The following is a 21,204-nucleotide window of genomic DNA, read 5'->3' as shown; positions in this document are numbered from 1 at the left end:
CTAAGAAAAACATTTGCTTACAGAATGTCGTACAAAGGACTTAGATTAAATTATGGCTAAAGTAGCTATGTAGCATTCTTCATCCTGCAACAGCTACCTAACCTCAAATTAGTCCAGAACATCTTTTTATAGTTCTTCAGACTAGATAATCTTCCCAGTATAACTTAAGTGAAACGTGATTTACTGTGAATCTGAGAATGTAATTTTGAATGAAAAATAATAATCTGCTTTTCTTATTAGAAAGATACTTCTGACTACAATGTTAAGGATTAGTGTTGTTTATTGCTGATTATTTTAAGAAAATATTACGGAGCTCAGTCATCACTTATCTAAACATCAGAACTGTGACAATGTGTGTGTGTTTGGACAGCTAGCTGTTATTATCAGATTGTGGGGAAATTCAGTAACTACTGATAAAAGATCATCTTTCCTGCAAAGAAATATTTCTTCTCTCTCTAGCCTTAAAAGTTTTAGATGATTTCCCAATCACAGACACACAGATTCCCTTACTGTTCACATATCAAAGAGTGTAACTTCAGAAGAGGTCTTTCAAATTAAAATGTGGGGAAGTTTTTTTACCTAAATATAAATAAACCATAAATACCTGCCAATTTAATCCTGCAACCTATTAACTGAAATTATGTAATTATATTTCACTCCTTTTAAGTTTATTTGTATGCTTTGTTTTCAAATACAATTTCTTTAAAAGAGCAACAACAATTAAAAAAACATTATTGTGTTTATAGACAAAAACTAGTAAAATTATGTTTTCTTAAAATATTACTAATTTCTTTAAAACAGACATAAATATTGCATTTGTATACATTTTTGTTTGCACACTGAGACGCTATGTTAACAATATTTTAAGGACCACTTGCAGTCATAAAGCCTTGTATGAGATCCTCAAGGCCAACAAACTAAAATAACCTGGCAGCTGCAAATTTGCAAATAATTTTTAATGCACGTGGGCGTGAGCCACAGCTTTTTTTATGCTCGTTTGTTATTAAGCTTTTAATAATATCTTTCCTACATTTTCTAAACATCCTCAGAGATACACTGAATGATAATATTTGCTGCATGATAGGGTACAAAATCATTAAACATCATGAGCATAGGACATTATTTTCCAAAACCATTTTTTTCATAGTAAATTAAGAATGCTTAATTATAAATGAGAAGGAAAATACTGCATCCAAGAAACCTGTGACTGGAGTTTAAGCAACTGTGTATTGGTGTCCATGAATGGAGCATATTTATCACTTCGTTAATTTGCCTCCATTCCTGGTTGGCATGTGTCTGAGCCCTGTTTTAATACAAGTGCATGTGCTTTGCAACAGTTAACAAATAAACAAGAAGATACATTAATAGATCTGATCCAGTCCCTCCTTCACTGACCTTCTTTTGATTTACTGTGTTATTTCCTCCTGAAGACAAAACCCATAAGACACTGTAGCCAAATTCTGTCAACTAGCAAGAGAATTATCAGCACAGAAAGGAGCCTTAAATCCAAAGCTCACCAGATAATAGATGTTTGCACTGAACATGACACCAGATCTTTGCCTGCACTTTAGGCCAAAATCGCTCAGACACTGAAATGCCTATTTGCATCTTAAAGCATTTAAGTTCTAATGGCATTTTAAATGAAGTTTTTTCACTGACAGTGATTATGTAGTGTTGAACCAGTACCTAAATCCTGAAGTGTAATTTAAACAGCTAGATGGTTGCTCAGAAAAACTTGCTAAACCTCCAAGTTGGACATTTTTAGGAAGGCCCCAAAGGAAAATTTTTGACTGGTTAGACAGATGCCCGTTTTGCTAGAGAATCTTGATCACATAGACACACTTGATATCTTAATTCTAAATAAAATATTTGGGTTTTTATTCATTCTAGACAGTGCAGCTGAAGAAGCAGGGCTTCAGGTGGGGGATATTCTGATAGCAGTCAATGGAACTGATGTCACCAGCATGCCACATTCAGAAGCTGCCAATCTGGCAAGGAAAGGTAAGTTTGAGATCACAGTACATCACATGGATGTTTCGGGATACTGTACAATGCTCCAAATACACCCACACAAGTTGGGTGATGGATACACAGAGATGTTGATAAACAGTTTAATGTGTTAGTATTTAATACAGTAGTATTTCCTTAGTCTCTCTTTTATCTAGACCTTGCTAGGAATGCAGAGGAAAGCAGGCATACAAAATGTTCCTCAAAGACCACATGTGATAGTAATGCTTTTGGATCTCCTGCCTTAAAGAAAGTGGCTGAGAAAGTCCTGAAAGTGTCTGCAGAGACACAAATTCCTTTATTTATGCATTATATTTCCTCAGGGACAGATTCACATCTTGATTCAGAGCACCCAGCAGTTATTTCCATTTCTCCAAGCCGTGAAGTCTAATCAGGAGAATAAAGAGATTATGTCATTAGGTATCCTCTTGCAGCACCACAGAAACAAGGAGTCAGTGATATTAATCATGTATTTTCTTCCTAGGATTGTGATGACTACAGACACACTCCTGTTACCATGTTGAAAGTTAATCTACTACCATTCCTTTATTTATCCCAGATATAGTTTTGATACGAGCTCATGGGAAATTAAATTAAAATGCTTTTACAAGACAGTGACAAATTTAACTTGACACATACAAAGTTCTTTAATTATAGAGGTGCCATTCGCACTGTTAAATTTAAGAACATGGCAAGTTATTTAGTAGATAAATCTCTCATTACTGGGTATTTTTAACTCCTCAGAGAACACCCTCTGGCCTAAATCTTGGCACACAGACAGCATTCCCACAGTCAAATGTCCCCAGAAGAGAAATCCAGAAAATGTCTTGCAAATGAAAGTGTGTCATAGTCATATTTCTCAATCTTCTTTAAGATATTGTCACCTGCTCTGAAGTACTGTCTGATACAATCAGAATTTCAGGCTTTTAGAATCAAAGCCATAAGATGTATTGGTAACATACACAAATATTATGAAATTGTACCTTATTGATAACAATAACACTCTTGCAATCTAACATCGGTCTTTGAACACTTACCTTTAGCACAGGTTAACCTCCAAAAACACACCCCCTTCGTGAGGGGCACAGATAGCAGGAAACGTTAGTAGGCTCCAGGACATGAAAAAGAAAGAATTCTCAAGAGCATGGATAAGACAATTGGAAGTAAGAGCATTCTCAGCAATTTTTTTCTAGACTCCAATGTACACCCATTTAGGTAATGAAATCCAACCACTTCTCTAAACCAATTAAATATTCAAGCACCTAAAGGTGCTGCTTGTAAAGCTAGGTCACAAAAATTGTTTAAGGGGTATCTTCAGATAGCTGACTCCATTACTAGTCTTCAAAACAAAATTAGTTTCATTCCTGGAACTCTGTTTAAAAAAGGCAAAATACAGGTCTATTTAATTCATTGTTTCCTAGGTTGCTTTGCTCTTTGCTGCTTCTAGAAGCTACACTGGGAGAAGAAGTTCATGGGATAGAATACTGCCTTTCTGCTCCATACCCTTTAGAAGTATTCAGAAATACTGGCAGACTGGATTATGGTTTTCACCTATGTTTTCACATTCTTCATGTAACATTTTAGGCCCTGATATCCTGACTATGGTGGTGGGATCAGATATCAGCCGTTACCCTAACACTCCCAGACCCACCTGCCGAGGATATTTACATAAACGAACACAGTCAGCAATACTGAAGGGCTGGAGGAAGAGGTGGTTTGTGCTGAAACATAATGGCTACCTACACTATTATAAACACAAGAAGGTAAGATTCTGGTGAGGAAGCGGTTGTTACCTACCTGAACTATGCAATGCATTGGTATTGTACTCAAATTTACAGATCATTATCCTGAATTTTTGTATTTACAGAATAACACCAACCCTAAAAATGTCTTTGTATTTGCTATATAGTGGAGGTTTGTTCAGTAGTTCCACCTTGCTATATGGCAGTCACAGGCATAGACACTGTCAGGGTTTTATGGAATTGTGTTTAATCCCATAATTCTGATCATCATGAATTGAATAGACTCCGAGGCGCTGTGGATGAGATGAGAAGTTTCAGATGCATGTACACCCTGTATTCCATCTAACATTATATGTATTTTCTTATACAGACATGACCATGATATTTCTTTGTGTGTGTGGATGAGCTATAGACCTGCACAGAGTAGTATTGGGAAGGCTCAGTTTCTTCAGAGTAGCATTGCTCAGCACTTCAGTTTCTGTCATGTGAGCAGGGACCTGTATAGCACCTAAGACATCTAAGTAGCATTTAAGAATTTAACTTCACCAAACAGTAGATATCCAAAAAGGAGTAAAATAGGTGCATCACGAAAAGGATTTTTTTTATTTGGCTTTATCCTGAAGCTCCATTTCAATATGGCATAATTTACAGCTTTCTAGATGTATAGTGAGTCTTAATGGCCTGATATCGTTGGCTTCACAGATATGTCAGCTAACAAACATTTGAGTATATTACACAGTTATTCACAACTCTCATAAATTAATAAACAATCACTGAAAAAAGAATGAGAGAAAAAATGGAAAAGAGAGAAAAAAGAAGAGCTTTTCCTTTAAGTGGTTAGCTCTGAGTTTGGGTGGTGTGGGCACGACTCACAGCCCTGGCCACAGTGGAGCTGGCAAACTCACCTACCCTACTGTAGCCTTATAGTCTGTTCAGTCAGTGCTGCATGTAATTACAAGTTGTTAATCTTTTCCCTTGTATAGCTTCATGATGAAGTTATTCACTGAGAAATTTATGTCTGTAAAATAAAACAAATCAATTTCAAAGAATGTGATCCGCTCAAGGCTCTTTGTGGTAAAACATTCTACAGGTTGTAAAAAAGATTCAAGGTCATCCACTTAGCATGCATTTTAACCTACCTTCAAGGAAACTTAGCGAAGCTGAGTAAATTTGCCTTGGTGAGGGATTTATCACCAGATGAAGACAGTGTAGCTTCCAGGGAATTCCCCAGATAACATAGGAAGGGCATCAGCAGAAATATCTGCTGCGTAGAAACAGATGGAAATGAGTTCATCTCAAACACACGATTTGAACACATAACAGTGAAATACACCCACATCCATCCTTAATCAAAAACTGCATGGTGGTAAGTCCTTGACTTGTAAATAGCTTTTATCCTTTCTAACATGGTCACACACTTTTGGTCAACTCAACATATAAAGGACATAGATATACATGCACACACATACGTGTACACACATATACATGTATACTCGCACAGCTTTGCAATGAATATGAATTTAATCTAGACAGTAAGATGATGTTAAGGAAGTTCAACTAGCAGAAGACAATAGGGAAACTAATACTACAGGCTTCACTCCTAGATCTAGCTTTATATTGTTGGAGTTTTTTTCTACTATGTCACATCTCACTATTTCATACATCAGTCTCCTATCCACGTATTTCATTTCTTTGTTTACATATATTAGCCTGTTTGGTGATCTTTATATGAACAGTAGAGCCACTCCACCAAAATCCTCAATTCATTTTTCCTTTTTTGTAAAAACTAGAAACGAAATTATTTTTGCCTGAAAGATGCTGATGCAATATTTCTCAAGGAATATACTTTGAGGACTGCATTGGTTAGTCTTTCTCTCTAATTCAAGATCTCTTATACTTCCCACAATGCATTCTGGTCCCTCCTCCTGGTGATCCTAGGCATAGTTTTTCATGGATAATGCTGTTAACACAAAGAAAGAAATTCACATGACGCACTACAGTTTCATATCCAAATTGAAACTAATCAAGCTTTCAACATTTAAGCTTCTTGATCAAAACCAAACACTTCTGTGGGAAAAAGACATTTTGTGAAAAGTAATTAAAAATTATAGAAAGAGCTTGCTCTTCTACAATTCTCTACCTACTCGACATTTCCAGCATAAAATCTAATAGGCTTATTTCTCTGCATATGCCATGATATACACACTAGCAATATAGAATTGTATATTGTATATATAATCAGGGTTATGCTGCAGAACCACAGGGTACACAACAAAACAGTCTGGCTTTCTATTGTCATTATTTCAACACTACCTATTCTGATCTCAGAACAAAAATAAACAAAAAAATCACACATTATAAGGGATACAAACATGTAGCAATACTAGTCAAGTCCTTCATCAAACTCCTGAAATGTAAATAAAAAAACTAGTTATGCCTTTTAAACAGTCTCTAACTTGTAGTCAAGTATCTCTGAAGACAAATAGTGTCAGATAAACTAGATTGAGGATTAGAAAGTGCTCCATAATCTTGCAATCATTAATACTTCATTAATTTTTTTTTTCTTTCTTTCAACTAGCAGGTTTCTTTTTAAGCCTATCTTTTCTTCCCCAGCTACTTTTCTCTTACATATTGCATTGAAAACATAAGTATTTCAATCATACCAACATTATGCTTTCATAGTAGGCTCTCTAGCCACTGAAAGCATGCATTTGCTTTTGCTTAAATTTAAAGCACTGCATAAAGTATGTAAAATAATAACTACTGCTTATTTTCTTGCATGATCCAGTACTAATGCCATTCTATCACTTTTTAGATTATTTCATACTTTCTTTTGCCATCTCCTCTCTCTCTGTGTCTGGACTCCAGAGAATACACTGAAATACTGCAGTACTGTTTCAGCAACTGAAAGCGCAACAACCTTCACTGCCTTATGTGCTTACCAAGTACTCTGAAGAGTCATTTAGTAAGACAGATAGAAAGATATTTAAATGCAAATCCACTTCTTCACTACTGAAAGATCCAATGCCCAAATGAAGTAAGAGGGAGTTTAGTTTGACTTGTTGGCAGTCCTTCTTTCTTCTGGTATGATTTCTATCAGGGCATAAGAAGAACAATGTACACAGTTGCTGTTCATTCCTCTTTCTTTTCAAAAGGAATTACAAATAGTGTTCTTAGTTTAACACAGCATTTATGTAACATCAGCTGCATGATTATGTTGGAAACATTAGGTTCCAGGCGTTGCCTCGCTCAGGAGGAAAAAGTTTTCCACTCAGAGCATATAAGATGTTCTTTGAAACAGTTCATTGAAAGCAAGACTAATTTAAGGGGAAAAAAACAATAGATAATCTGCCTGTCAATATCCAGCAAACTAACCAGACTCATCAATTTTCTGGTCCTCATTCTGATGTTAGGAAAAAAACCCCTCACATTGGCTCAGTTCCAGTGACTCCAGCCAAGCCATGCCTGAATTTCTCCTATGTAAAGACAACCAGGCCTGTTATTTGTGTCTGAAAGGCTGCATATAATGTTTCATTGTGGAGAAAAGATGGGTGTTTCATCATCTGCTTTAGTCCGTACTAACAAACACAGAGAGCTACATTTCCTCGTCATTGTTATTTACAGGTAGGAATTACCCATTCTGAGCTGTCTTTTTCCCACCTACATGAAAAGAAGAGATTGTTATTTCTTGAGCTTTTTGCATATTGACTCAGCAAGTTGTTGCTGCTGTTTCAGACTCATCTCTATCCAGTCACATATTGGTGAAATATCAGCTGTTGCAACAGATTCAGTCATTTTACATACAATGTCATTTTGTTTGACCTCAAACAGATGCTGCCACTCACCTTGACTCTACAGTCCATATAAGTAACTGAAACACATTTGTCATCTCAGTGGACATAGCTATGATTGTGACCTCATAGCAGAACTATTTGGCACATGGGGTTAGAACCTTGTTTTTCCTCATTTGCTGAGGTCAGAAGATCTATAATGATTTATAATATTTTTGCCTACATTTTATAGTGGAGTTCTACAGTTCTGATTCCCCATTGTTCAGGCCACTGGATCTTCTCAAATATGCTATTGTTTTCTTTGCCGACATGCCCAATTTTCCTCCTAATGGAAAGATATGTGGACAGTGTGAGGGCTGGACAATGATGTACACTTAGGCCTCCTACACTGAGGCAAGTATAAGCAATCAGGTTTCTTTTGCTTGAACTTACATATTTTTTCAGAAAAATATGTATGCGTATCAGCATAGTCAAGCATTGACCCTTTCTTTACAGATAGCAGTGTCTGCTCCTCTAAAACTAGCATTTGATAGTCACCATAAAATGTCTATGGTGAAGACTTCAGCACAGGACAGAGAAACCTTAATCAGCTTTACAGGAGACCAGTAAGACAGCAAAAGGAATCTAGCCACAGCAGCAGAGCACCGCCTCAACAAGCTAAATAAGACTCCTGAGCTGTCATCACTAAGTCGCTTTTAAACAGTTAACTTGGAAACTTTACAGTATGCTGCTGCTTCCAGGATTAAAAAAAAATATTGATCTTGCAAATCTATTAAAAAGAGGGAATATAATTCCTGGGACCAGGAACAAATGAGCCAATAAGGGATTTAAAGGCTGTAGAGTATGAATTCCTCTGTCCTGAGGACATACTTGCTAGAGAACTAGTGTTCTAGGCTCAGTAGGAAAGCACAAGTATAAAAGAACCACTATAGCTGAAAACACATTTCCCAAAATTTCCTCGCTACAAATATCCATCGTGTAAGGAGCTTAGCTAATTAAATCCTGGGATTTACAAATCTACTGAAAATGCAAACTACCTCCAGAATTTCCTAGTTTCAATTCATGACTGATTTCTGATATGTGGGACTGGTTAAAAGAAAAGTATAACAAGTGATTTTTGTGAGTCAAAGGATGGAACAAAAAGTTAGAGTTGATGAAATTAAAAGAAAAACCAAAACATCATATTTGTAACAATGTCCTAGCTTCTCTCTGATTTGTATCTTGCTGTGTTCCAGTGTTGCTGTATTTTCCTGTCCCTTTGCCATAAACATACCCTGGGAAAGAGGATAGTAAGACAGAAAACCAATCTAGTGCCTGAAAAGGAAAATATGAAGTAAATATTATTGACGAGAAGCTATAAAGATTACTGTCTCCAAATAGGAAATAGTTATCAATGTATACCCCCTGCAGAATTCCTCTCCAGATATCAGAGATTGAAGTGTTTTAGTCAAACTGGCTCTGCCTGTCAGGTCTTTATATTACATTTATCATTTATTCAATTTCTCTCTCCAGTTCCCTCGGCTAAGAATGATGTAGAACTAAACAATTAGGAATAAGTATTTAAAGAGTATGAGTTCACTGACAACTTTTTGTACAGACTCCGTGTACGGAAGTCAAAAGAAGAAACTGTAAGAAGAAGGGCACAGGAGCAGTTAAGTTGGAAGGAGTACATAAGTTGGAAATCACTGTCCTCACAGTAGAAAAGAGCATTTTCTATATTCAGATATAGCAAGAAACTGAACTGTGAATAAAGAGCAAAGTCATTTTCACTGTAGCTCAAGCCCCAAAGAAATGGCCTTTGTGCTAATTCACAGTTGTAATACTCTAAACCATGCTGTAAGAAAACTGCAACACATGCTTTCACTCAACACAGCAGCAGCAGTGAAGGGGAGCAATGGAGTTTTTGTCAGTCTTCATTTTGATTGTGTATAATGTCAGTTTAAAATAGAATTATGATTTGCATTTCTTAGGCTCACAAGTTTGATGCCTCTAGGAAGACCTCAGGTATAGTATGAGAGACTAAGGCAAATTTTCTCAATTTTCTGAGGTGAGGGCAGTGGGAACAAAGTTGTGCATTTCTTAACATTCAAAAGCAATTACACCAGGCCTGGTCAACAGCTATTACATCACCTAAGTGATCGGATGTTAGGTCATATTTCTGTTTCCTTCATTAAGACAGCTCATTTCCATAGCTCTACATAATCTTAACTCCTCCGTTTATTGCACTTTAATGCCACTAGCACACTGGCAATTAAGTATTGCTTAGATAAATATACAGTGCTATTTACATTCAAAGATGTCCATAACCTTCACTTTTTCTCAAAAGCAGAATGCTTTCTTCTTTTAATATTCTTTTGTTAGCGGTGACTTTGTGAAGAAAATTGCCGTTGCTTAGTTGTCTCCATTAGGGTATATTTGTATTTCTAAATCATTCCATTCTCTCCCTCTGATTTATTCAGAGCACCTGAAATCTGTATTACAGTTTAGTATTTCTTTTTATTCCAAATAAGATTCAGTAGTAGCATTTACACTCCATATATAATCAACTGGATACCCGTCTTCCATCTACATTTATTCACCTCAGGGGTGAAAGGGTGATACTTTGCACCCAGCACTCACAGAACAAGTGAAAGCCCTTCGTAAATACATAGAGGAAATTCAAATATAGACTTAAATGTTGCCTTTTCTTTCTGTAATTGTCTTCCCTGTGTATAGGAACAGGACATTTTACAGGAAGTGTATTTACAAACATTTTGTTACTCATGCTTCTGGTTGTTTGTGTACATCCCTAAGACTATTTGCAGTAGAACAGAGACCAAAAAAAATGCTTTTAAATTATTTTAATTTCTGTGCTATATACAGAGTCCAATTATTATGCCAAGAAAAAATCCCCTGCCTGCCATGTGTGGACCGTTCACATCATTTCAATCTATGACAAATGTTCACTCCTTTGTTCTCTTGAGCAAGCCTGTGTTCATTGCTAAGCCTAAGCACTTTATATAAAAGGCTTAACTATAAATAGATTTAAGTTTGAGCCATTACTCATAAAGATACTGCTTCTATTTGTTCTTCATCCTTGCTTGGAACTTTATCATCATAGTCTGGGAGCTGCCACATTATTTAGAGCTAGTATAGAATCTGATTTCTTTTCTGTACTTTTCATGACTACAATGGCTCTAGGATATATTTTTCAACTTACATTTAAGGAGCTCCTGCATCCAAGCTCTCTAGTACTTCTATTGTATTATCTCTATTAATAAATAAGAAATAATACTGGCTGCTAAGTTAATGTTCACCTGCTTACAGTTTGCATAGCCTGACCCAGAGAAGGAGTCATAATCAGTTATATTACTGGACTGGCTTCAAGTTGTTCAAAAATTTAACCCAATCAGTAGTTCTTCCATTGAGGCTTGGTCCTGCAAACTGTTCATTACCTTTGGTGCAATTAATTACAGCAAATTACTCAATCTCAACCAAAGAACCAAATGGAATGTGAAGATTATACATATCACAAGATCACTTGATTGTGTTTCACCTGACAGGCAATGCAGTTAAGTGTATGATAATCAGGTTCTCTAAACTAGAGGAGCTTTAGTATCTTTTTTCTCCTGTTGTCTTGCTCTTCAGTGTGTTTTTACTCTCTTTAGCTTAGATGCAAATTGTTTAAAGCAAAACAAAATGAAAAACTGAATGAATTGAGCTCTACTGCAAAAAATGCCATATGAACAGTTGTGGAATCTAGAGCTCTGTTCACTATGTGCAAGTCAAAGCAGAAGGGAAAAGGTGTAAGGGAAAAAGATGTAAAAGTGTTAGTCTCTCCTCTGCACCAATGTGCCCAGCCCAGAGTAGAAATGCAAAGATGCTCCAGCTATAGTTTCTTAAATGTCTGAGAAATGAGCCTATTACAAAGCAGAGTGATTTCTATTTTTTTTTAAAGGAAGAGAGAGAGAGGAAAACTACTAAGGAGATACTACTAAGCAAGCAGTACCAGACCTCAAGGAGAAGCAGTTCAGAGAATAACTGAAAATAACAGATGGGGTAAAGCCTGAGTGCTAGGCAGAGTTATGGCCACATAATTTGTTGGGCAAATGAGAAATAAGAAGCAAAAAGAAAAAATAATTCTTTCTTCCATCTCATTTAAAAGATGCATAGTTTAAAAACACAAGGGCACATCCAGGAAGACAACAAAAAATTATGTCATGGCGTTACTAATCTGAAACCAATCGGAACCAGTGACCCAGGGGTGACTACCTTACACTTTCCACTGTCAGTCTCCTTAACCAACCCGTCTTTCGTATCTGCTTTCTAGCACTGCCCAGTTTTCGCGTCGTGGTTTAGATTTAGTTACTTTTATTCCATTTTTCTAGTACTTGCAGTTACTTTTGTAGCTTCATTTTAATTTCTTTTCATAGTTATTCCTGTTGTTGATTTTGATTTCTTTCACTGTAAACAGTATGAAATGTTCATGGATCTTTTCAGCTTCTCCTTTCTAATTGACAAAGAAGCCTAAATAGAACAGCAAATCTTACTTAGCTCAAAATTCTTTGAACACAGTGAAACATTCAGGACATGTTATAAACATCATTTATTTTCTGGAAGATGTTACGTCAAATTAAATTGTGATGATTTGTGAACCCTCCCAGCCTATATACACTACCTTAATGACCTTTTCATATAATAAAGGAAGGAGATGTCTACTTTTCTATTCTTATTTTTAGCTTATTTAAGTCTCTCATAGTTTTGCCAAAGGAATGTTCTCAAGACATTATTCACGAAAGTCACATGAGTAAAAAGAAATCCCCTTTACTTCTGGCTTATCAGACTTAAGGGAGCATGGCTATCTATTAGTCAGTGAAGGACATTTTGTCTCACTTTGAATGCCTAAAATCCATCTTATTCCTTTCCTAGATGTATTCATTTGAAATGGGATGGTCGTAAATCATTCTTGATACCACCGTGCTCTAACTGCATTCTTCTAGACAGCAGAGAAAGTGTTCAGAGGAGTTTATAAGGATATGCCATATTAGTGGTCACACAGCCCTTTCAGTATTTTCAGTAACTGTTGCTTTCAGGGTAGGACAGTCAGCAGAACCCAGACCATGGACAGAAACCTTCATCAACCTAGCACTTATTATTCTTTACACTAGGAATGATATTTTAGGCCTGAATACATATTTTGGTTATGTCTTTACAATGCAGTTTTATGATTCAAGGCACTATAAGTAAAGTAGGTCATACAGCAGTGGTGGCTTTCAGGATTGCCTTCATCTTCTGCACTGATTTTAGTTTTGCATTTAAAAATAAAAATTAAAAATTAAGTGTCCTGGTTTGAGCTAAACAGAACCAATTCTGTTCAGTGATTTTTACTTTTCAGTTCAGTCTCTTCTTAAAGGCTGCACTTTCTGAAGTCAGCAGTATGTTTTTGCAGACAGTGTGTGCTACTGGCAGTGATAACAGCTGATGTTTGCAGTCACTGCCTGGGACTGGGATGCAGAAAGGCTCTTGCTTACACTTATTTCTGTAGTGACCAAGGCCACTGATGGTTCCTGCGTGCCACGCTGGGGTTGCCAGGCAGTAAGAGGGGTCACAAGGAAGTAAAATGTGGTGCTTCTGGTGAGTTACAGATAGGACAGGTGACCAACAAGAGTATTCTATTCCATATACATCATATTCAGTTTGAAACCAAGAGATCATCAGAGTTTAGTTCTTCTTCTTTTTCCTCTTCTGCAATGGCCAGCATCGAGGGAGGACTCCATCTGATCTTCTGCCTTTGATACCAATCCCAAGTTCCCGAATCCAGCTCCCTGTATCCAGCTCCCGCCGCTGCTGAGCCAGGGGCTTCCCCAGGGCCACCTGCTCTGCAGCATCAGTGGGATTGCTATCAGGGCAAGGGATTTGGGTTTGATATGAGATTTATATATGTATATAGTTCACTATTTATATTATTTCCTTATTCATTAAAGCTGTTTTAATTTTCTTTTTTCCAATCCATAAGTCTTTCTGCCTCCTTCCTTTTTCCTTCTCGTTTGGAGAGGGAGAGAGAGTTAGAGAGCATCTGTCTGCGTTGAGCGGCCAGCCCAGCCCTAACCTGCAGACAGAATGGGTTAGGCCTGAATAAATATTTTGGTTATGCAGTATTATGTCTCGAGGCATTATACGTAAAGTAAGTCATACAGCACTGACGGCTTTCACAATTGCCTTCATCTTCTGCACTGACTTTAGTTTTGCATTTAAAAATAAAAATTAAAAATTAAGAAATCAGGAGAATCTAGGAAATATATTCATGAAAGTTTACACTGTTTTTCAGTATTAGGGGTTATTTTGTTCCTACAGATAATTAATGTATAACAAAGGGGTAATTACATGTGCATATAAGCAAGTGTTTAACTAATACCTCCAGGTCCATATTTAGGTCATGGAAGGATACATATGCCTGTTATTAGGATAATATAAAAGTTATATGGAGCATTTACAATTCAGCTCCTGACAAATTTTAAGTAACTCACAATAATTAAATGATTTTCTTCTATGTGACTTCATCATCTCTGATTTATGCAAATGACACTAACACTCTCCATATTTCCCAGCATTAACTCATGTTTTCAATTTTATCACTGCTAAATTTGATGGAATTGTTAGAGCTCCAGTCACAACTCTTCAAAGCAAGGTGGCTAAGAGTATTTTTTAAAACATAGCTAGAGTTCACTGTCCAGATATGTGCATCTTCGTTTTAGTTAAGATATAGACTTGAGGGGAGATGGGCTGGGAAAGTCGAGGCAGCAAATGTTTCACTTACCTACTTAACTTAAGGAGCTTAGTGGCTTCTTAGATCTAACCACAGAGAAAGACACTGATGATGCCTTTCAGCCTCAAAGAGCTTTAACTCAGTCAGGAACAATATGGTACAAAAAGTTTTGAAATGCTTTCCATTGAAAGTTGTATCAAATGAATGGGACGAGTTATGAGTATAATGATATTTAGGTCAACTTTGTGAAGGAACTGAAAACCAGCTTCATAAACTATGCTTACTATTTTCTATTGAATGTAAGCCTTTGTTCCCTCTATCTGCACATGTAAGGTGAGGTTTGCAGCATAAACCCAGACTGCAGGCAGCATTGCTTAATAAAGAGTCTCATGTTTTATATTCTTTGGTGCACTTTGAAAATCCTACTCTCAGTAGCACTCCCAAAGGTTGGAATACTTACAAATACCTAGCAAGGTTTCTGCAAATTCTGATGAAGTAAAAACAAGAGAGAGAGAATGCAAATTTAGTGGGTGTTTGACTAGTTTATCTTCTATGTCTGCACTGTATTTTCTGGGGTTGTTGGTGAATAATCCATGATTCTATGATCCTATGCTTTAAAAGTATAAAAGTGTATCACCAACTTCTACACTTCTGAGTATTCCCTGAGTTTATCTCCGTTTCACAGAGACTGGTTTCATATTAGTACTGAACTTGGGCACTCTTTCTCTCTAATTGTAGGATGAAGGGAAATGCAGACCCCTGGAAGTAACAAAGCTCGAAGGAGCAGAAATTGGTGTTGACACTAATCTGGGTAAACCATTTGTTTTTAAATGCATACCTCAAACTGGAAATAGGGTTTTCTACTTCTGTGCAACTTCCAACCAAGAAATGAAGAGGTAAGTGATCTTGTTTTTTATGGGGTCAGTTTTGTCATTCTGGTTTGGGGAGAGAGAGCAAATTTTTGGAGGATGTTCACAATGCCTTGATCAGTAGAATAAAACTCCATTTTGTTAGCTACTTATCGGAAGACTGTGTTTCTAGTTTTCATTTGCAGAAGTTTCAAAAATTATTTTTCAACTTCATAGTTCTTTTATGAGAATTTTTTCCCATAAAGTCTTTAAATCTTCCTGTGGATGTAAACTTGCTTGTCAGCCATTCCATATGAATGATCTGGAGAAGAGAAGGCTCTGGAGAGACCTCATAGTGGCCTTGCAGTACCTGAAGGGGGTCTACAGTAAAGCTGGGGAGGGCCTTTTTATAAAGGCATATCATGACATTAGGAAGAAGTTTTTTACTATGAGGGTGGTGAGACACTGGAACGGGTTGCCCAGGGAAGTCGTGGATGCCTCATCCCTAGAAATGTTCGATATCAGGCTGGATGGGGCTCTGAGCAACCTCGTCTGGTGGGAGGTGTCCCTGCCCATGGCAGGAGGCTTGGGAACTAGGCGATCTTTAAGGTGACTTCCTTCTATTCTATGAGTCTATGATTCTACGATTCTATGATTCTATGATCCTGTGAGATTCTATGATTCTATGAACTCTCTTATAACCAAAAAAGAACAGTACTATTTATAAACACAATCCTATTTTACATTTCTTCTTCTGTCATTCTGGTATATTATCATTTAAGTATTTTAAAATGCAATTATGCCACAAAAGCATGTTGGTTATGATAAAAGGCAATGAGTTTGGGTTTGACTTGGAGTTAGACCCAAAAAATACTATTTTTGCACTTCCCAAAGACCATAGCTAACAAAGAGACTAAGATCACCCAAAACACAAGTAATATCTTTTTAGTCTTTGATTTCAAAATGTACTAAAATTATTCTTATTGTCCTGCTTGTTTCATTTTGAATTATCTACATACAAAGCAATGAAGTAAGATGACATTTGGTATTCATCTATCTATTATTTTATAACACCTTGCTACTTAATATGGCACCCACAATTGTAATATCAGAGCAGTTTTCACTTTCACATTCTATGCTGTCTGTAGTGCAAAAAGAATAATTTTGCCAACAAACAGCTTGCTTTATTCTGTAGTCCCCAATTTCAAGATTAGTTTCCCACGAATTTTTTGTCTACATTATAACAAAGACACCAAGAAAAGTGACTATTTAGCCTGACACATTGAACTATATTAAAAATACATATATTCCCTTGTCTGCAATATTGCCTTGTCTTATTACAATGTGTTACACAGCAAGTTTTGAGACATATTTTTCTGAGAGTTAGTGATGTTTATTTAGATTTAATCCAGTAATTTTCTACCTTAAAGCCTTGAATGTATCCTGAAAATTGCATATCCCTTTAGATGCTATTTATGTCAGCAAGAGTTAAAAGAGGCAGTGAAGCATATTTTTTCTGCTCTACAAATCTAAACTATTCTCATTTTTTTTCGTCCTGTTGTAGGTGGCTGGAGGCTATGGATAAAGCAGCACATCCTGTCCATCAGGTAGTGCTTTACTTATGTGCAAAGCATGTGTATAGCAGATTAAAGCAGAACACCGAGAGACAGTAGATGTATTTGTACATGGTCAGGTGCAGACAGCAACATGGAAGCTTCATACTTTTGTTCCAGGCTGCTGGGATGTGAATCAGCTCCAAAATAAAAGCCATGTACAGGCACTATCATGACTCAGCAAACGTGGTTTGCTGCCATGTAGTGGAAATAATCTAAATGCTTCCTCTCCAGATATCATCAGCTTTATGCTGTTTCAGAAACATAACCTAAAATGAGCGTAGTGGGAAGGGAGATGAGACACAACTGCCACAGCTACTGATTCTGCCCTAGGTAATACTATTTGGAGTAAAAGGAGAGAGGGGCTATATCTTCTTAAGTATTCCCTGCACTTCTATCTTGATTGCAAGCTGGCTGCTTTTTCTTACAAAATGTTGGGGAGATGGATGTTTTTGCTGAGTTGTTCTTTTCTGTATTTTCAGAGATGAAGAAAGGTAAGTTAGCTGATCCCTCTATGTCTTTGTAGAATTATATTCTCTGCTGGCACCAATGTCTGGGAGAAATATAGCCATAATTGATCTTGAGCTGCTGGAGAGGGTTGTTGTTCAGCCTGACATAATTTAGTATGAACAGTTGCTGGTTGACCCCTGAACTGGGAAGTGCAAAGCTAGTTTTAGGACTTCCAGGAGTGGAAGCATAATGGTCAAATCCACTTTAGCCTGCTCTTTCCTGGCCCCATGATTCTCATTCTTTCCTCCTATAGGCAGACCAGTTTCATAAAAAATTCTTGTTACCTGTAAAATCTCTTTTTTAAAAAGGTTTAGCTACTGAATCAGGTTGGGCTTTAGCAGAAAGAATGTAAGGTTCAAGTGCAGAGTCTACCTATTCTGCATATGAAATAAAATCCTTACTAAAAAATAGAAAAATTGCAAGGTACAAAGTATAATCTTCATTACTGGAGTTAAAAAAAAACAAAACCAAAATTAAACAAAAAATCCTCTTTCTCGCAACTCACGTGAGTGACTCCTTCAGCAGTGTGCTTTAGTGATGTATTCCCAAACAGTGAAAGGAAGTATTATTGTTTCTTTAATTCTTTTTGCACTGAAATAAAATTAATCAAACATACATTTCTTTTGGTTTCATCTTTCAAATAAGTCTGTAAGTTCAAAACCAAATTTGTTTCTACCTGGCAGTGTTCCCTAAAAGAATACAAAGGCATCCACATACTTGAAAACAGCAAAAACTAAATCAAAGAATTTAAAGTATGTATCCTAGCCAAAAGAAATAAAAAATGCCTGAGACAAAAAGAAGGATAAAGGCACACACGCATTAAAGAAAACACATTAAAAGAGTTACTTGTTCATGCAACATGCAAATATAAGTTTTTGGACAAAAAGTTCCAACATTACATATATAGAAAGATCTCCCATGTTCAGTCATTGACAGCATGGTAAGTTGTCTCATTTCAGTGCTACTGCATCCTATTTTTGATGACTTTATCTGTTTTAATTTGGTCTTGGAGTAAACCATATCATTTTCTGAAAGAAATGTTTGCCTAACCCCTGTTCTTAAAGAACACTGTATCTGTTTCTTCCTTCTAAATGGGCTTTCCATTCAGTTGACTAGAAAAATCTTATATTTCCCTTCTTTTACATTTGCTGTACTATTTGTTACTATTTGCAACAGCTAATATGTCGCAGTAGGCCTCACAACACAGTGATATAAAAGATCAATGTACTGACACTACGTTGTATTAATGAAACTACAAGGATAACTATGAATACACCTAGCATTACCAAAGCCCTCTTCTGCACTTCCCTGCAATAAGTCTCAGCAGGTTTCTCATTCATAATGAGGAATACAGTTAGCTATATTATTCCAGGTCTTTTTTCCATCATTGCCTTGTCAAGGTTATTAAAGAAATATCATAAATAAATGCAACAGAAAATCCTTGTGGAAACAAACAGCATGCTATTGATATTGCACACATTTTCCCCACAGATTTCAAATGGCAATGACACTGATTGATGAAGAGTTTGAAATATGTATTGCAGATATGCAAAACCTCCTAGGATAGGCTACTCACTGCTGTTGTTAAACAACAGTTTATTTATTCCTGATTTTATTTTTGGATTCTCTTATCATACAATTAGCTTATGTAATGGCAGTGGGTTGAGCTTTTTCTTGACCTGTAAATGGCAATGGGATAGTTTTAGTAATGAAAGAAACTGCTTTCCAGAAAGCAATGGGAAGACATCTGTGAATATTTCGTGTGTGACAGTTTTCCCATTCTATTGCTCTGTATTCTGGCTTCAGTCACTATATTTTCTCTGAAACCCAGGGGGCGGATAATGAAGTTTGTCTTGCCAGATTACACACAGTAAAGGCTGCAGAACTCAGGCAATCAGCAAGATGATTTTTTAAAATCAAACATCTTCATACAGCTCTGAAATAATCCTGTTTCTACTAGCAAAAATTATACTGATAAATAGATGCAGAAAAGACAAGTTATTATTGTAAGTAGAAGTCAGTCACTATTTACTATCAAATGTACTTTTTTCTAACAGCATTTTTGGCATTGATGTTTCAAATTATTTTCACAACAAAAGCTAATTGCCTAGCAGAAGATTAGAGCTTGTGTCTTTTCTTACTATCAGGTCCTCCTCAATTTCTTACAAGAACTTTTCATTACATGCTTACTTTACAGAACCATGTGTGGGTAGATGTCACGCTGCATAACACTACACTTCCACCCTTGGCTATCAAAAACCCGGAGTGCCTGGGGCTTCTCCATCAGCTGGATAGAAGCAAAGACATCTGGATTCAGCACTACTGTGTTCTGAAGGATGGCTGTTTGTACTTTTATGCCACTCTGCGGTCTACACCTGCCCAAGGTAGGGATGGCTGCTGGATTCTAATTGATTGTTAAAGCAGAAATGTTTCACTGGAGTTTCTAAATAGAACTTTAACCATTAATGAGAGTTTCTTATCAGAAAATTCACTCTATTCTGTGAAGATGAGTGAAGGAAGACCAAGCTCAATCTCTTTTCATAAAATAGCCACCTCATTCTTCCCCATCATCTTTCTTATTCCTCCTGTGATCTGAATTTTTCTTTTTGGAAATGGACTAGTCTGGCTCCATGTACAATGCCTCAGGAGTGAGTATCAGTGTCAAGACCCACCCTTCCAAAACACTCTACAGTGGGTTGAGCTACTCTCAACTACTGCAGTCTGCTGAAAGCTGCTGACTCCTGCATACTTTGAGGGGAGTAAAACATCAACTCAGACAGGCTTCTTTGCCACTATCAGGGTTTCAGGTGGCCTTTGGCAAAGCTAGTCCACCCATCAACAGGCAGAACTTCCCTACTCCAGTGAAGGCTGGTGCTCCAGAGTGTGGCCACGGCCATTTGCAGTTTGAGGTGCTATTTATCAACTCACTCTCCCCATACCAGATCAGGGTATCATCTGGCCAATTTCCGAAAGCTGCAAATTTCGACATAAAAAAAAAAAAGGGATTCAACATTGGCTCCCTTATTACCATTAGTAACATTTTTTATGTGGAAATTTATATCCTTTTGGTTTTTAAAGGAAAGAAAATATCAAAAGATAGAAAAAAAAATCTTATTTAATGAAATGCTAAATAAAAATATGCTGCTGATCTTTTTTCTGGACAGGGAGCATAGTCTGCACTATTTTCAAATCCATTTTCAAAAAAGCCCAAAACTGAACTTTCATATTTTTTAATACTTTACGTGTAAATTCTATGCAACTTGTGTCAAAACACACAACATAAGACATCTGAAAATCCATCTTGCAAGAATTATTGGTATGCTTGCAGTTCACAGTAATTTCATAAGTGGTATCTGCAACATACATGATGCATGTTATTTTATTGTGTACAGGTGGCCTTTACTTACAGGGGTATATGGTGAGTGAACAGTCCCTGGGCTCCAAGAGATCTGTAATTGAACTCAAACCTCCTTCTGAAGAATTTAAAACTTTCTACTTAAGTGCAGAGAATGTAAATGAAAACAAAAGGTAAAACTCAACTTTTTTTTCAACTTTATTTGCTGGATTTAGAAGAGTGGGAACCCTGTAGCTTGGGAATATCTGGAGATGACTTTTCATTTTTCACTTATTCCCCCCAATTTCTCTTTAATTTTAGTTTTAGTCATTGAACTGCAGTACAACATGCTGGCATACATGAAATATCAATTCTGCTATTGTCACTGCTAGAATTAAAGCAAGGCTGCCTTGCAGAGGTTCAGAAAGAAACCTGGATAAGGTGCATTTCACAATGATGTGTGGGTGATTACACTAAGCAGAAAAGTTAAAGTATCACTCATTATAGACAATGGAAAGTATACTCTCCTCATTGCCGAGTGATTTACTTCCAACAATGACCATGAGAATTAAAAAAGAAAGTTGGCCCATGTTCTGAACCATGTTGGTTCATGT

At 36.7% G+C, this 21,204-nt stretch overlaps 1 protein-coding gene across 1 annotated transcript in view; it reads left to right on the top strand.

Annotated features, from left to right (window-relative positions):
• The window catches only part of LOC104270308, a gene marked incomplete at its 3' end in the record, with an annotated part of 44,402 nt that extends 23,618 nt beyond the window's left edge, over positions 1 to 20,784 (top strand). The window contains exons 7-12 of the mRNA XM_009864631.1: positions 1,891 to 2,001; positions 3,592 to 3,770; positions 15,024 to 15,181; positions 16,698 to 16,740; positions 19,454 to 19,640; positions 20,649 to 20,784. Of these exons, the coding sequence (XP_009862933.1) occupies positions 1,891 to 2,001; positions 3,592 to 3,770; positions 15,024 to 15,181; positions 16,698 to 16,740; positions 19,454 to 19,640; positions 20,649 to 20,784 (814 nt within the window). The remainder of the gene's footprint in view (positions 1 to 1,890; positions 2,002 to 3,591; positions 3,771 to 15,023; positions 15,182 to 16,697; positions 16,741 to 19,453; positions 19,641 to 20,648) is intronic.
• Positions 20,785 to 21,204: the final 420 nt, after the last annotated feature.

Source organism: Apaloderma vittatum, unplaced genomic scaffold (genome assembly GCF_000703405.1).
Source record: "Apaloderma vittatum isolate BGI_N311 unplaced genomic scaffold, ASM70340v1 scaffold990, whole genome shotgun sequence".
NCBI lineage: Eukaryota > Metazoa > Chordata > Aves > Trogoniformes > Trogonidae > Apaloderma > Apaloderma vittatum.
Note: the sequence above shows the minus strand (reverse complement) of the source record. Positions and strands in the feature narration are given on the sequence as shown.